The sequence below is a fragment of the Carcharhinus amblyrhynchos genome, chromosome 6 (assembly GCF_965287045.1).
Source record: "Carcharhinus amblyrhynchos chromosome 6, sCarAmb.v2.hapA, whole genome shotgun sequence".
Classification (NCBI taxonomy): Eukaryota; Metazoa; Chordata; class Chondrichthyes; order Carcharhiniformes; family Carcharhinidae; genus Carcharhinus; species Carcharhinus amblyrhynchos.
Window position 1 is genome coordinate 13,055,120 of NC_137329.1, and position 17,256 is coordinate 13,072,375.

At 46.7% G+C, this 17,256-nt stretch overlaps 1 protein-coding gene across 2 annotated transcripts in view; it reads right to left on the bottom strand.

The window, feature by feature from the left end:
• The window catches only part of prmt3 (protein arginine methyltransferase 3), a 206,019-nt gene that overhangs the window by 140,658 nt on the left and 48,105 nt on the right, over positions 1 to 17,256 (bottom strand). For both annotated transcript variants that reach the window (XM_080191539.1, XM_080191538.1), the window contains one exon: positions 13,834 to 13,933. In XM_080191539.1, the coding sequence (XP_080047665.1) occupies positions 13,834 to 13,933 (100 nt within the window). The remainder of the gene's footprint in view (positions 1 to 13,833; positions 13,934 to 17,256) is intronic.

Here is a 17,256-nt window from a genome sequence, read left to right on the forward strand (position 1 = left end):
AGAAGAGGATTGGGAGAGGTTTAAATGTCAACAAAGATTGACAAAGAAGTTGATAAAGAAGGGTAGGAGAAACTATGAAGCTGGGCTAGCGCTTAATATAAAAAAGGATCGCAAGAGTTTTTATAAATATATAAAAAGGAAGAGGCTGGCTAGGGTGAACGTTGGACCCTTAGAGGATGAGAAGGGGGGACTTAGTGGTAGGGGATGGGGATATGGCTAAGGTCTTGAATAACTTTTTTGTTTCTGCCTTCACGGAGGAGGACGTGAATAATTTGCCGGGTGTTAGAGATGGAAAGGTGGTAGGACTGGAGGGTCTTAATGACATTACTGTTACTAGAGAGGCGGTGCTCGACAGACTGGAGGGGCTGATTGTGGACAAGTCCCCAGGACCGGATGGAATGCATCCGAGGGTTCTGAAAGAAATGGCGGAGGTGATAGTGGATGCCTTGGTGGTTATTTTCCAGACGTCGCTGGATTCCGGGGAAGTGCCGGAAGATTGGAAAACGGCTAATGTTATGCCGTTGTTTAAGAAGGGTGCCAGGCAAAAGGCAGGGAATTATAGGCCGGTTAGTTTAACGTCTGTTGTAGGTAAAATGTTAGAATCCGTCATCAAGGAGGAAATAGCGAGGCATCTTGAGGGGAATTGCTTGATAGAGCAGACGCAGCACGGTTTCGTTAAAGGGAAGTCGTGTCTGACAAATTTACTGGAGTTCTATGAGGATGTGTCTAGGGCGGTGGATAGAGGAGAGCCGGTGGATGTGGTCTTTCTTGATTTTCAGAAGGCGTTTGACAAGGTACCTCACAAGAGGTTACTGCAGAAGGTCAGGGGACATGGAGTTGGGGGTAGGGTGTTAGCGTGGATAGAGGACTGGTTGTCAAATAGGAGGCAGAGAGTGGGGGTCAATGCGTGCTATTCGGATTGGCGGATGGTGACTAGTGGATAGGCTGGGCGAATGGGCCAGGAAATGGCAAATGGAATTTAATGTTGGCAAGTGTGAGGTGGTCCACTTTGGTAGGAATAATGGTAGGAAGGATTATTACTTACGTGGCGAAAAACTGCAGCAGGCGACGGTGCAGAGGGATCTCGGGGTCCTTGTGCATGAGTGCATGAGTTCCCCAGTGCAAATACCAGAAACTGGGTTGTCATGATGGGCCAAGTGGACTTTCTGTGCCATAGACTTTCTATGATTGTAATGCCTCAAAAAGGAACAGAAAAGAAAGTCCTATCAGAGAGAGAGAGAGAGACAGAGGGAAAGTTATGTGAAGGTTGCAGGGAATTGAGGCTCAGGGGAAATGGTTGACCATGAATTGTGGGGATCAGATGATCAAAGGGCAAAATGGTGAAGAGGTCAAACATCTAAGCTGACTAATTGGAGAACCTGGCCTGTGACCGACCAAAACGGTGAAGGCCAATCCAGCAAGGCATCAAAAAACATCAGCAGACTGGGAATGTACAGGGGGTGAAGGCAAGGTGCCAAAGAGAGTGCACAAAACTCCAAACAACCCAACAAACCTGACCGTTTAAGCCCCAGGTGTCCTTCAGGTGGCAAGGTCTGCACTGAACTTTTCCACCAAACCCATCAAACGGGGAGTGGAAGTAAGTCATCCTCAATTCCAAAAGGCTGCCTAAAATAGAGTTGATGAGAAAGGGAGACTGGACAATGGGAACTGGGAGAAAGAGGGAGATTGAAGAATAGGGTTGGGGATAGGAATTCACTGTGGGGAAGAGAATGTCAATGGAATGGGGGCCGGATGCAGTTTTGGAGAAAATGCGAGGCTGGAATCTGGGAATCAAAGTTCCTCCCATTTCTGGCTTCCCCTGTGCAAATCCCTCTGCCAACTTTCCCTTCCTCTCTTCCTGCCCCTAGGTTTTCCCTCTTTGTCTACTTGTTGCGATTTCCAGAACTTCGCACCCACCCCAGGCGGGAAGCCACCAGCAAAGATACTCAACTGCAGAGGAACCGACCTTCACAAGAAGGTAAGTGCTTTAACATCAGCCTACACTATGTAATCAGGCATCATTTGCTCTGAATATTATCACATTGCGCTGCTGGGAATACCTCCCACCAGAGGTGGGAACACTGCCTTGAGTTAAAGGTTACATCCTTTTCGAAATACACTGCAATAGGGAGGCAATGGCCTAGTGGTATTATCACTAGACTATTAATCCAGAAACTCAGCTAATATTCTGGGAATCTGGGTTTGAATTCCGCCATAGCAGTTGGTGGAATTTGAAATTAATAAAATAAAATCTGGAATTAAGAGTCTACCGATGACCATGAAACCATTGTCCATTATCAGAAAAACCCATCTGGTTCACTCAAGTCCTTTAGGGAAATTCATCTGCCATTCTTACCAGGTCTGACCTATATGTGATTCCAGAGCCACAGCAACATGGTTGGCTCTCAAGTGCCCTTGGGCAACTAGGAATGGGCAATAAATGCTGGCCCACCCAGTGATGCCCATGTCCCACGAATGAATAAAAAAAAAGTTGTTCCCATTTAAACTGGGCAGTGGTTTAAACCCAGCCAAAAGGTGCCAACTATTTTCTACTGCAGTCTGATGCAAAGATACTCTTGGCAGCACATTAAGTGTGCTGAGTACTTCAGTTCGAAATTGGTGTTTATTCAATCTTTTGCACCACACTAAAAGGTCCAACTGTTCAACACTAGCTGCGAGGTAAAATAGCACCTCACTAAGGTCCAAAGCTAAACACAGCTAGCCAATAATCCTTCATCTCAGTCACATTAAGATCATGACATCATCTGTCCTTATAATTGCATTTCCACTTAACAATTATCTTTCAATTTTCTGAACGCAGCTATCTACATTAAATCTATTTTGTTGATATCTCCAGTTCTTGTTTCGGAATGTTATTGTGTTAGGACTATCAAACTACTTTCAGTGGTGGCCACTTGAGTTACACAAGTGGCAGTACAGCACTAACACCGCATTCCACACTCGCTCAACACTGCATTCTCTCAACACTATATTCCGCACTCTCTCATTCCCTTCTCTCTGAGCAGTATGCTTTGTTTGTATAGCACGCAAAAAACAATACTTTTCGTTCTATGCTAATATGTGTGACTATAATAAATCAAATCAAATCACCTCTGCAACAGGCACAGAATTCTTTTAATGAGTTAACTCAGGAAGTCTCTCTACGATGAGTACAAAGAACTATGAAGTATCAGTGGTCAGCATAAATGCCAACTCCAATGGAAATGTGCCTTCCATTTAAACGTTTTCAATTTCATTCACTGTCACAACGTGCTCTAACCTCAGTACAACATGGTGTGAGGGCATTATTGTCGAGAAGTAAAATAAGGCTGACAGAGATTTGGAAACTTGTAGGTAGCAGAGACAATTTCCACTCTCTTCTGAGACATTTGAGATTCTAACTTTGTTGCAGGTTTCAAAATAAATATTGCAGCAAAGGTATATGTAGCACACAAACCTTCACTAGTCAGCTGGTCTGTCACAATGCAATATTCTACTGCGTGGTTTGAACTCTAGGCAGCTGTTTGCACCTTACAAATGGAGGAAATTGGAAAACAAAGGGTCACCTGGGAAATTTTGCAGGCTGTGACTTCAGCTGCTTAATTTTTATCTGCAGCTTTGTAAATCTAGTTACAAATAAATTCAACCTATAGTTGTAACCTGTAAAAGGTAAAGTCACCATAGTCCCAGGTGACCATAGGCTGCTCCCGCTTTGGAGGGAGGGAGATGGGGGTAGACTGACTGGTGATGATTTTAACCTGAGGATCACTACACCTCGGGCAAGGCTGAGAAGGCAGGGTCTTCATGAATAACCTCAGCTGGTACAGGAATTGAATCCACACTGTTGGTGTCGCTCTGTATCACAAACCAGCCATCCAGCCAACTGAGCAAATTAACTCCCCAGGTCTGTACCCACACCCCTACGGTAATAAAGTCATTCCAATAGATCAAATGGACAGAACTGATTACCAATGGAGGCAGGAATCTGATTTTTAAGTTTTAAACAGGTTTAAGACACTGACCTAAAGTCAGACAATTGCAATAAATCAGTTTGGATGATACGCCTATGATTGCGCCTCTGTGCGTCAAAGATGGTTGCAAGAAATAAATATTAGTGTTTTGAAATCAGGAACAAGAGAAGGACAGCAGAAGAGTCTCGAGCAGCAAGCTTAATGAAGTCTGAACCCTCTCTATGTTTGTCCAGCACAAGTGGTTAAAGGTGCCCCTACAGGTCCGTTAGTTAAATATAAGTAGTTAAAATCTATGTTTGTAAACTTGTTATAAAAGATTTATAGGGGAATAAAAGCATTTAATTGTGAAAGAGTGTAAAAGGTGCAGTCTTACATAGATTTCATAGAATACTTACCATGCAGGAGGCCATTCGGTTCATCGAGTCTGCACTGACCACAATCCCCCATCAAGGCCCTACCCCCATAACCTCAAGCATTCACCCTAGCTAGTACCCCTTAACACTAAGGGACAATTTAGCATGGCTGATCCACCTAACCCGCATATCTTTGGACTGTAGGAGGAAACCCATGCAAATACAGGGAGAACATGGAAACTCCACACAGACAGTGACCTAATCCAGGAATCGAACCCAGGTCCCTGGTGCTGTGAGGCAGCAGTGCTGACCACTATGCTACCATGCCGCCCCTTGTCAGCAATCCTAAATATTTAAAGTTTTGTTACATTCTCCTAGTAAAGACATAATTTGATTTAAAGGTAAAAGTTTTCACGTCCATCAATGAACTGGAGCAAGGATCTCCATTAACACAGCCTTGTCTTTCAACAAAGTGGTATGGTAGTGATGGGGAGAAATTCAAAACGCTACTCTTTGGGCAACTGGAAACTCCTGATGCGGGTGTGGTGGATTAGCCCCAGAACGCCAAAAGAATGAGAAATTTCTTCCAGGCAAACGAGATAAAAGGGGACAACTGACAAAAAGTCATCCTCCTGACCACTTGCGGAGCTCTGACTTTCATCATCATAAAGAATTTAACTTACCTGGTAACCCCAGATTCAAAATCTTTTGAAGGATTGGTAGATATAATACTGAACCACTTTAACCCAAAATTATCCATTATATCACTACACTACATGACAACTAGACTCCGTGGGGAATCAGTCACTGAATTCTTGACAAGACTGCAGAAACTGGTAGAACACTGAGTACAGATCAGCACTTTGGGAAATGTTAAGGGATAGTGGAGATGTGGAATTAATAATATTGCAACCCAAAGGAAGCTACTGACTGAATCAACTCTGGGCCCCAAGAAAGGAGAAAAAGGGGCCCAGGAGCTTCAGGGACCCATAGACGGTACCACCCTCAGCCTTGGGTAACCCCCATACCACAGAACTGAATTCCCAATGGATAACACTCACGTTTTCCATTTGCTGCCAAGAAAGGGCGATTAGAATCAGACGCCGTGAGATTCCAGAATGAGACAGGAAGTCTCTCCACAGTACGGTGCGGAGCAAACACATCCATGCTGCACTTGGAGTCACTGGGCTCGCCCCAGGTAAGGCTACTGAAACAGGTAAAGTTCAGCATATTGCCCAGACCGAGGGCGAAACCATCTCAGGACAGGGCTTTACAAATGGACCAGCCCGAGAATGAAAAATTGATACGGCTAAATTGCATCGCTGCACCCAAAGTGGCTCCAATCAAGATAAGTGGCCACCCCCTAGACAATGGAGGTAGACACAGGGGCTACAGTATGTATTAATGGGGAGTAAACCTCTGGGGACTCCGATTGGGAATCCTGCTTTCAAACCTGTGGACACTAAGGCTAGATTGGCCACATACATTGGGAAGCCCTTACGTATTATTGAGAACATTGTAACTCCAGCCCGATGCCCCCTAACAATGATGCAAGGACTAGGGCCCAACTTTTTGGGAAGGGACTGGTGACAGAAAACCCACCTGGATTGGCAACAGTTCTTTAAAATGGGGACTGGCCATTCATACAAAGTCATCGGGAAGGATCCCAAAGTGTTCCAAGAAGGCCTCGGGAAGTTTAGAGGCACTGGGGCCAAGATCTATGTGAACCCAGAGACCCAACCTAACTACTTCAAGACACAAGTGGTCCCTTAAAACCTGCATGCCAAAGTAGAGGCCAAATTGAATCCTCTAGAGGAAACTTGGCATTATGCATCTGGCACAATTTGCTGAATGGACTGTGCCAATAGTCCCAATTTTAAAACCTGACAACTCAGTCCATCTCTGTGGGGTTATAAGTTGATGGTCAACACAGCCTCCCGCTAAAATAGATGCCCTTTCCCACACATAGAAGACTTGCTTGCCAAGTTGGTTGGCAGTCACGTAGTTTCCAAATTAGGCATTAGCCGTGCCTACCGCCAACTGGTGATGACACCCAGGAAATAAGTCACCATAAATACTCCACAGAGGACTGTGTGAGTATATTCGTTTGCCCTTTGGGGTATCTTCAAATTGCGCCATTTTGCAAAGGGCGATGGAGAACATCCTTCCAGGGATGCCCAATGTGGCAGTCTATCCGGATAATGCTTTAATCCCAAGAGCTACCGCAAAGGAACATTTGGAGAGTTTGGAGGAGACCTTAGGGCTTTTTTCTGATGCTGGCGTCCGATTAAAATTCATTCCAGGTAAACGAGGTAACGTACCTTGGGGTACAGAGCTGACAAGGATGGGTTACACCCTGTCAAAGAGAAGGTGAAGGTTGTAAAAGGGGCTCTGACTCCAAGCAACACCACGGAGCTGAAGCCTTTCCTAGTTTTCATATATTATTCTGGGAAATTCATACCAAACTTGGTGACATCACCTCCACAAAGAAAATCAGGAATAGCCATGGTAAATGCCACAAGAGAAAGCCTTTGCAGAAGTCAAACAACAACTTGTCGCAACGCCCATTATAACTCCCTGAGACCACTCATTGAAACCTGTGATGCCTCCCCTTGTGGGATAGGAATAGTATTATCACACCACTGGGATGACGGGACAGGATGCCCACTCCCATACGCATCACAAACCTTAACAGATGCAGAGGGGAGGTATTCCCAGATCCAAAAAGGCAGTTTGTCATGGTGTTTGTGATGAAAAAGTTCTAGAGTATGTCTAAGGTTGACATTTCACCGTAGTAACCTCTGTTGGACCTCTTCAAGACAGACAAGGTGGAAGCGATTCTCCCAAAAAAATTCTGAATGCTGAATTGGCGGGCAAAATGGTGTAAATCACGATTGTTTTTCCAGTGGGAATTCAGACTCAAATCTCCCACACTCTGTGCGTTGCAGAGGTCATAATCGCGAATATCATTAAAAGCTCGGGGGGGGGCAGGAACTATTCAGGCCGGAGTCTGACCGTTCTGGAACTCTGCGCACGCGCAGTGGCCCCGAACAGTCAGCCTGCAGTTTGCTGGCCAGCCCAGGACCCCTGCTGCTGCTCGCGACACCCCCCACTGCCCAAGCCCGGCCTGCACAAGCATTCCCCCCGTCGCAGAGCGTCGCAATTTCTAGCCCCCACCAGGAAACAGACTCAACCTATGGGAGGCAGAAACCTCCGCCAGACCACCACCACCCCCAGGTCTCCCCCCAATCACTGGCCTCCCTCCAACTCCAACTGATCCCAATACAAAGTGGCAGCAGGAATCCCGCCAGCCACACCCACCAATCGCCCCGACAATAGGCCCCGTACCTTTGGCACTGCTCCACTGGCCCAACCCCTTGGCACTGCCCAATGGTCAAGTGGGCAGTACCAGGTGCCCCCTGGGCGTGGGCAATTTGCCCCTTGGGCAGTACCAGAGAACATGGGCTGGCGCACACCCGGAAGGGGGGAACACCCGGGCTGCCTGATCTCTGGGGGGCCCGAATGCCCATTTCACTGCAGCGGAGTTTCCTGCTACTTCCCCCAAAAATGGGGAGCTACTATAAATCCCACCGGAGGAGTGAAATACTCCTGGTGGATGGGGAGATGCTATCAGTCTGGAGCCTGATAATCACACTTAAAATAGATTACAAACAGATTCAAATCATTATCAGGTGTTCCCGCCGGTTTGCAGCGCAGTCCCCAAAATGGTTCACACGCGCATCACCCAATCTGACACATCAAAAAAACCAATGCGTCGCAATGGGAGAATCGGGCCCATGATTTCCAACTCTTACACTCAATGCCCCCAGCTGATGAAGACAAACATGCCATATGCCTTCTTAACCACTTCAAAGCTTCCTAAATTCTGATCGTGCACAGCAGCTAATAAAAATATCGGACTGTTTCAAAGTCTGAAATGTATTCTCTCCATTTTCTTTTTATCGTCCTGCTTTGGGACTGTTCACCAGCCCTGTGCTCCCTGCATTATCTGTCTAAAACACAACATTAATCAACAATTCACACGAGTTGGAACAAACACTCACAATGTTTAATTTTCAATCGCAACCAGTGAGCTGTTACGGCTTAGAAAGTGAACCATTAAGCCTGTAAAACTGCTCTGTGTACCCATTGTTTTTTTTTAAATTGAATAGGGGGAAATAATGAATATTAAACAGCTGCGCAGTATATTTATTCGCAATTTTTCGAGCCTGGCCCTAATTACTGCAGATATTTCCAAAAATCCATTCTTACACACAGTGACCTTTAAAAGAACTTAACTCTGTGACACACCATTGAACTGCAATGATTCAGGACCGAGAAAATAATATGACCACCCACTTAAAGAAATCATTTTAAAAGGATTCTCTTTATCGCAGCGATACTGTAATAAATTAATAATGCTGCAGTATTATTATCCAGGTATTGCGTTTACCTCCACTACGTTAACCTGTCACAGTCCAACTGCTCTGCCAGTGCAGCCACTCCTTTGGGAACTCTGGCAACCGGCAGTTTTGACCCAAAGAAAATTGGAAATTAAAATCCCTGATTTGACAGGAAAGCTGCCTCACGTGTTTATCAAGCGCGTAGTACGTTCCCAATCCACCCTCCCGTCGACCAACTCCCCCCCACCCCACCCCTCTAACCGCAGGCCGATGAATTTCCCAGACACTCTCTCCAAATGAAACTGCCTTCTTTCCAGCTCCCACCTGCTCCCCACACAGTTCCCCACCCAGGGGTGGCACGATGGCCCAGTGGTTAGCACTGCTGCCTCACAGCAACAAGGACCCGGGTTCGATTCCCGGCTTGGGTCACTGTCTGTGCGGAGTCTGCACATTCTCCCCGTGTCTGCGTGGGTTTCCTCCGGGTGCTCCGGTTTCCTTCCACAGTCCAAAAGACGTGCTGGTTAAGAGCACTGGCCACGCTAAATCCTCCCTCTGTGTATCCAAATATGTCGTGACGAGGGGATTTTTACAGTAACCTCATTGCAGGGGCAGTTGGGACTAGCTGGAAGGGCACCATGGTCGGCATGAACTGGTTGGGCTGAAGGGCCTGTTTCTGTGCTGCGTTGCTCTGTGACTCAATTGCAGTGTTAATGTAAATCCACTTGAGACACTTATAAATAAAAATGAATAAATAACAATTCCTTTTTTTTACTCTCATGCTATCTCCTTTTCTTGTTCTTATGGGAACAGTAAAGCAATGCAACCTGACAATGAACAACAACCCCCTCCCCCCCTTCCCCACCCCACTGTCCAACCCCAATATCAATCTGTCAGATATCTGCTCCCAGCTATCTTCACACCAGGCAGCTTGGGTTATCAGGCTGGATTTTGGGTGGGGAAAATCTCTTAGAAGCCCTCCAGGTCATACACTTCCCAGCGTTCCATTTGAATATCTCCCTCAGCCTCCTTCCTGGCCCTGAGTAAATGCTGTGACACCGAGTCAGCGACAGGAGCAGGCAGACCGAGCAACACAGTGACAGGAATCAGCCATTCAGCCCGCTTAGCCCGTCCCACCAGTCCACAGGATCCCTACAGTGTGGAAGGCAGCCATTCGACCCATCGAGTTTGCACCAACCACAATCCCATCCTGGCCCTTTTCCCATAACTCCTCATATTTACCCTGCTAATCGCCCCAATACTAGGGTTAATTTAGCATGGCCCATCAACCTAAACCTGCACACCTTTGGACCGTAGAAGGAAACCGGAGCACCCGGGGGAAACCCACGCAGGCACAGGGAGAATGTGCAAACTCCACATGGACAGGGCCCCGAGGCTGGAATGGAACTCTGGCTCTGCGAGGCAGCAATGCTAACCGCTGTGCTACCGTGCCACCCCCAATGCAGTCAACTGCATCATGGCGGATTTAACTCCATTTTAGAAAAGGTATGGAAAATGCCAACATCCAAGAATGGGCAAGGCAGCTTCAGAAGTGGACAGAGATTAGAGTCGTGTCAAATACAGTAAGTGTGAAGGGCAGGAAAGGCAAAGCATAGAGGGGATAAGAACACTGTGTGTGTGAGAGAGAGGGAGGAGGCAGGGAGGAGACAGAGACATAAACAAGGAGAAAGAAATCATGATAAATTTGAAACTAACAGCAAAGAATACCTGGGGAAGCTGCAGAAATGAAGAGAACCTGCAAGGGAAATGAGAGATGCTACTTAATGAGGCCTTGTTAATCCAGCAGTAAAAATACATCAAGATCTCAGTGTTCCTGCAAAGGTGCACATGATGTTCAACACAGCACGTGGCATTTTCCAAGTTGCTTTGCAGGACAGATCCAGCAAACGTGGCGGCAGAGTTGCACACAGCCAGACGGGAGTTGCTCTGGGAGTCCTCAACATCAACTCTGAACCCCACCCGCGCTCACTTTCAGTGACTGATGCACGAAGTCTTGCTGAGTATCCACCTCTCTCAACTTGTACCAATTCAAGTAATAATCTGCCGTCCTATTCTTGCTACTGAAGTGAATAACCTCACACTTATCCACATTATCCTCCACCTGCCATGCAGACGACCACACGTTCAGTCTGTCCAAATCACGGTGAAGCAGCTTTGCATCCTCCTCACCACTCACCCGCCCAACCAACTTCATATCATCTACAAATTTGGAGATAATACATTCTGTTCCCTCTTCCAAATCATTAATATATAATGTTACCAGTTGGGGTCCTAGCACAGATCTCTGCAGGGTACCCACTGGTTACTGTCTGCCAATCAGAAAAAGACCCACTTATGCCAATTCTTTGCTTCCTATCTGCTAACCTGCTTTCTGTCCATCTCAAGACACTACCAGCAATCCCATATGCATTAACTTTACATAATAGTCTGTAATGTGAGAACTTGTCAAAAGCCTTCTGAAAGTCGAAGTCAACCACATTCACCAGTCCTCCTTGGTGAACTCTACTAGTTACATCCTCAGAGAATTCCAATAGATTTGTCACGCATAATAGGAACATAGGAATTAGGAGCAGAAGGAAGCAATTTCAGCCCTTCCAGCCTGCTCTGCCATTCAATCAGATCATGGCTGATCTCTCCCTGGTCTCAAATCCACCTCCCCCCATTCCCCATATCCCTCTTTCCCTTCTTGTATTAGAAATATGTCTATCTCCCTCTTGAAACCATTCAGACTCCACCGCGCTATGGGGCAGTGAGTTCCACAAATTCAGCACCCTCTGTGAGAAGTAGTTCTTCCTCATTTCAGTTTTAAATCTACCATCTCTCAATCTATACCCGGGCCTCTTGTTCCAGACTGCTCCGTATTCAGCAAGTGCGTTACTGCCAATCTGACAACTCCTGGTGAACCAGAGACACAGAGTGTTCATAGCACCTGGGCTGCCCTCAAGGCTTTATGAGCAGCACCTGCAAAGAGACACTTGGTCACTCGTCCAGGAAACACTGAGAATGGTTCGATAGGGACGACCAGGAGATCCAGGGGCTGATAAACTGTGAACACAAGGCACTTCTGAACCTGAAACAGCAACCCAACCCGAGAGCAAGAAAGCAGCTCCACAGACGGCTGGAGGCAGAGGTCTAGCAAAAAAAAACATGATCTGAAGAACAGCCGGTGGATTGAGAAATCGCAGAAGGAGATCCGGCAGTTAGCTAATCATGAGGTTTCTTCAGCGCAGGCAAGGCTACCTACAGCCCCAGCACCCAAGGCCCCACCCCACAGCTGACAAAGAACGGAAGGGTGCTCATTGAAAACAGAAAGGCAGTCAGTGTCCACTGGAAGCAGCACTACAAAGATCTCCTTAACACAGACTCTTGGTAGAATTTTCCCATCCCACCAGCCGCAGGAATCATAGTGGGCAAGATATGGACCATGCAAAGGTCTATTGATCTCAGGCAGGATTTTCCAGTCTTGGGGCGAATGTAGCCAGGCACCTCAAAGCCCTGAGGAAGTCCCACCAGCACTGCCTCTGCAAGATGCTGCAAAATCTGCTGGCAGGATCGGTGCACCAATGTCAGTGTTCTCGCTGAGGCCAACATCTCCAGCATCGAGGCACTGACCACACTTGATCAGCTCTGCAGAGTGGGCCACATCACTCACATACAAGACCCCCAGAACAACTGCTCTACGTGGAGCTTCGACATGATGAACCAGCCCCAGGGGGGCGGAGGAATCGCTTCAAGGACAATCTCAAAGCCGCCTTGAAAAAAATGCAAAAAAAAACCCCACCAACATCTGGGAATAAATGCAAAATACTGCTGGAATCGGAAACAAAAACAGAAAATGCTGAGAAATCTCAGCTGGTCTGACAGCATCTGTGGCGAGAGAATAGAGCCAACATTTCGAGTCAGGGTGACCCTTCATCATAGCTGAATCTCTGGCCGAATTCTGCCCCAAGTGAAGGAACGGCACCCGGGTTGGAGCTGAATACACTGAGTTCCATCGCTGAGGGCAAGCTGATCTCGACAGTGAAAGCAGCTCGTAGCAATCTGGGCACCCCACCCACCCACCCCTCCAACCACCATCTGCCCCACCTGTGACAGAAGCCGTGGGTCACCCATTGGACGCCTTAGTCACTTGCTTCCCCCTTAAAAATCAGGGAAGCTGAGGGAGCGGCAGCCCCGGCTCCTGCCCTGCCTCCACTCCCTGTGCAAGGCCTGCCTCAGCGCCAACCTCAGCTCGCCGCTGCCTGAAGTGCTGATACGTTGCCACATGTGCAGGCAGCAATCTTACACAAAGGACGTAATAGAAAACTACTTTCTGAGGGACACTGGTGAACTGGACAGCAGCTCAAGCAGGAAAGTTAGTCAGGTATGGACCAGCTGCGAAGTCAACTTTTAACGATTTTCAATGGGGAAGCAAGTCATCCTCGACTCCTATGGATTGCCAAAGAAGTGAAGAGAGAAGATCTTGAAAGCAAATAGTAGATTATCGAGCTGAAAAATGCTGTTGCTCCAGTATACTTAGGCAATTACAATTCACACTGTGACAACCCTACGCGTTTCTCATTTTTTCAAACAGATGGCGGGGGGATTTTCCGGCCTTGCTCCACCCGAGACTGGGAAATCCCACCCAAGCTCAACAGACCTTTCCACGGTCCAGCCCCTCACCCACTCCAATTCTCGTGACAGGCAGGCCAGTAAAATTCCGGCGAAAGAACATAAGAACATAAGAACATAAGAAATAGGAGCAGGAGTAGGCCATCTAGCCCTTCGAGCCTGCCCCGCCATTCAATAAGATCATGGCTGATCTGTCGTGGCTCAGTTCCACTTTCCCGCCCTCTCCCCATAACCCTTAATCCCCTCTCTTATCAAGAACCCATCAACCTGCTTCTTAAAAATATTTAGCGAGGCAGCCTCCACCACTTCAACGGGCAGAGAATTCCAGAGATTCACCACCCTTTGAGTGAAGAAGTTCCTCCTCAACTCCGTTCTAAACCGCCTCCCCTTTATCTTGAGGCTGTGCCCCCTAGTCCTACTGTCTTTTTTGAGTGGGAAGAGTCTCTCCACCTCTATCCTATCCATCCAAAGACTCACCATCCATTCTGAAACAATAACGTCCACTTTGGAAACTGGAAGTTCGACATCCTCAACCCTTCCTTTAACGAGCGTGATGACACCGTCCAGTTCGTTTTCCCTGGGAGTACAAGTGAGAAGAATTTGCTTAAAAACATGGAATGGTGTAGTACCCAGAAACCCATCAATCAAATTTCCCGACATTGGCATTGCCGTATAGCACCTTGAAAACAGTAAAAGTTCCCGTGGGGTTTCACAGAGAGCCATCAGACAACAATCTGACATCAAACCAAGAGAGGATACATTAGGTTCGGTGGCCAATAGTCACGCGCCCTTTGCCCAAAGTCTGATCCTTGGCATGCTGTGTAGGTTAGGTGGATTGACCATGTTAAATTGCCCCTTAGGATCGGGGGACTAGCTAAGGTAAATGAGTGAGGTTGTGGGGATAGGGCCTGGCTGGGATTGTGGTCAGTGCAGACTTGATGGGCCAAATGGCCTTCTTCTGCATTGTAGGAATTGTATGCTGTCTGCTGGTGCTTCATCCTCAGCTATTTTCTTGGCATTGTTTTTTTTTGTTATGGGTGGACCTTCTTTCCACCTGATAACCAGAAAACCATTGTCGATTGTTGGAAAAACCCGTCTGGCTCACTAATGTCCTTTAGGGAAGGAAACCTGCTCTCCTTGCCTGGTATGGCTTACATGTGACTCCAGATTCCGAGCAATGTGGTTGACTCTCAACTGCCCTCTGAAATAGTCTAGCAAGTCATTCATTTCAAAGGCAATGAGGGGTGGGCAATTAATGCTGGCCCAGCCAGCTATGCCCATGTCCCATTAATGAATAAAAAGGAGCTTACCAATAAAATTGCAACTAATTTCGCTGCATAATTACAATGAGCCTGTCTGCAATACCATGTTGCTAATATCTTAATAAACTTACAACATGCTACCCGTGTGAATCACAGGCCACTTAACTTACGGCATTAGTCACAAGCTAGCACAGACTGATTAAATAATTTGGGCAGTGAATCTCAAATCAAAGAATCCCTACAGTGTAGAGGAGGCCATTCGGTCCATCAAGTCTACACTGACACTCTCACAGATTTCTTACCCAGGTCCTCTCCATTGCCTTATCCCATAACCTCACAAATTAACCATGATTAATCCATCTAACCTACACATCTTGGGAAACTAAGGGGCAATTTAGCATGGCCCGTGCACCTAACTAGCACGTCTTTCGGACTGTGGGAGGAAACCAGAGCATGGAGAGGAAACTCACGCAAACACGGGGAGAACCTGCAGATTCTGCACAGACAGCGACCCAAACCAGGCATCAAACTCCTGGTCCCTGGCGTTGAGAGGCAGCAGTGCTAACCACTGTGCCACTGCGCTGCCTTCACCGACAGTAAAAACAGTGATTAAATAAAGAAAGAATGAATGATAGAGACAACCAGAGACAGAGAGGAACATAAATTTCTAAAGGTGCCTGACAGGAAGAAGGATGGAAGAGAAAAGGAGTACAAAGGGGACAACAGGCTAAACTATGGAGCCAAAGAGAGGGACACAGAGATTTTTTATTTTGGTCACAAGCCTTAAAAAAGGGAGATGAAAAGTTTGTTGTCTATGCCTTGAAGGAGCGGAGTAGAGCAAATTAACTAACTCATCCAAATAGTTTAAGACAATCTACCAATAACCTTGGGCATATGGAATGCACAGGGCATCTCAGTGAAAATTTATGGCGCTATTTTCATGGAAAATAATTTCCACTCTATAAATGAAAGACATTTTTCTTCAACCTGACAGTGCACCTAGATCTCTCTGCCTACCACAGAGTAAAGAGGCTAATATAGCAATTAGCAGGTCACCCTCAAACGTTCCACAAGCCCAGGTTTAAGAAAGCATACTCAGGGCAACTTCCCACTCCCTCTGATTTTACTTTAGAACACAGACAAGGCACAGGCCCTTCGGCCCACGATGTTGTACCAAATTAAACTAATCCCTATCGCCTGCTCTTGGTCCATATTCACGTGTTTATCTAAAAGCCCCTTAAATACCCCCATCGTAGCTGCTTCCATCACCACCCCTGGCAGCGTGTTCCAGACACCTATCACCCTCTGTTTAAAAAAAAAACTTACCCCTTACATCTCCTTTTTACTTTCTGCCTCTCACCTCTCTCTGGTTTCTAAAGATGTGCTGATTAGGTGCATTGGCCATGCTAAATTCTCCCTCAGTGTAGGCGTCAGAATGTAGCTACTGGAGGGATTTTCAGTTACTTCATTGCAGCATGAATATAAGCCTGCTTCTGACTAATAAAGTGCATGTCCCCCCCATGAGACATTTCAACTCTAAGAAAAAGATTCTGACTGTCAACCCTATCTGTGCCTCTCATAATTTTACAGACTTCTATCAGGTTTCCCCTCAACCTCTGTCGCTCCAGAGAGAACAACCCTAGTTTGTCCAGCCTTTCCTTGTAGCTCATATCCTCTAAACCAGGCAGCTTCCTGGTAAACCTCTACTGCACCCTCTCCAAAGCCTTCACATCCTTCTTGTAAACGTGGCAACCAGATTTGAACATAATACTCTAAGCTCGGCCTAACCAAAGTTTTATAAAGCTACAACACAGGCAGCACAGTAGTACAGTGGTTGGGCAGCATGGTGGTATAGTGGTTAGCACTGCTGCCTCATAGCGCCAGGGACCCAGGTTCAATTCCAGCCTCGGTCTTTACCTATGTGGAGTCTGCACGTTCTTCCCATGTCTGCGTGGGTTTCCTCCAGGTACTCTGGTTTTCTCCCAAGAAGTGCAGATTAGGTTGATTGGCCATGCTAAATTGAACCTAGCGTCAGGGGTATTTGCAGGGTAAATGGGTGGGGTTATGGGAATAGAATTGGGTGTGATTGTGGTCAGTACAAACTTGATGGAACGAATGATCTCCTTCTATACTGTAGGGATTCTACGATTAACATGATATTTGACTATTGTACTCAATGCCCTTACCAGAAATGGCCTTCATTAAACTTTAGAAAATGTATTTATTTGTGTCATAAGTAGTTTTACATTAACAACGAAATTACTGTGAAAATCCCCTAGTCACTACACTCCGGTGCCTGTTCGGGTACACTGAGAGAGAATTCAGCATGGCCAATGCACCTAACCAGCACGTGTTTCAAACTGTGGGAGGAAATCGGATCACCCGGACAAAACCCATGCAGACATGGGGAGAACGTGCAGACCCCACACAGACAGTGACTCAAGCCAGGAATCAAACCCAGGTCCCTGGAGCTGTGAGGCGTTAGTGCTAACCACTGTGCCACCATGCACCCACCCTCCTCCATTCTTTACCACCCTACCTACCTACGTGGCCACTTTCAGGGATCTTACAGTTTTGGATCTACAAAAAAAACTTGTTTGGCGTCTTCACATGTTTCTATTTTGTTCAGGGTTCTTAG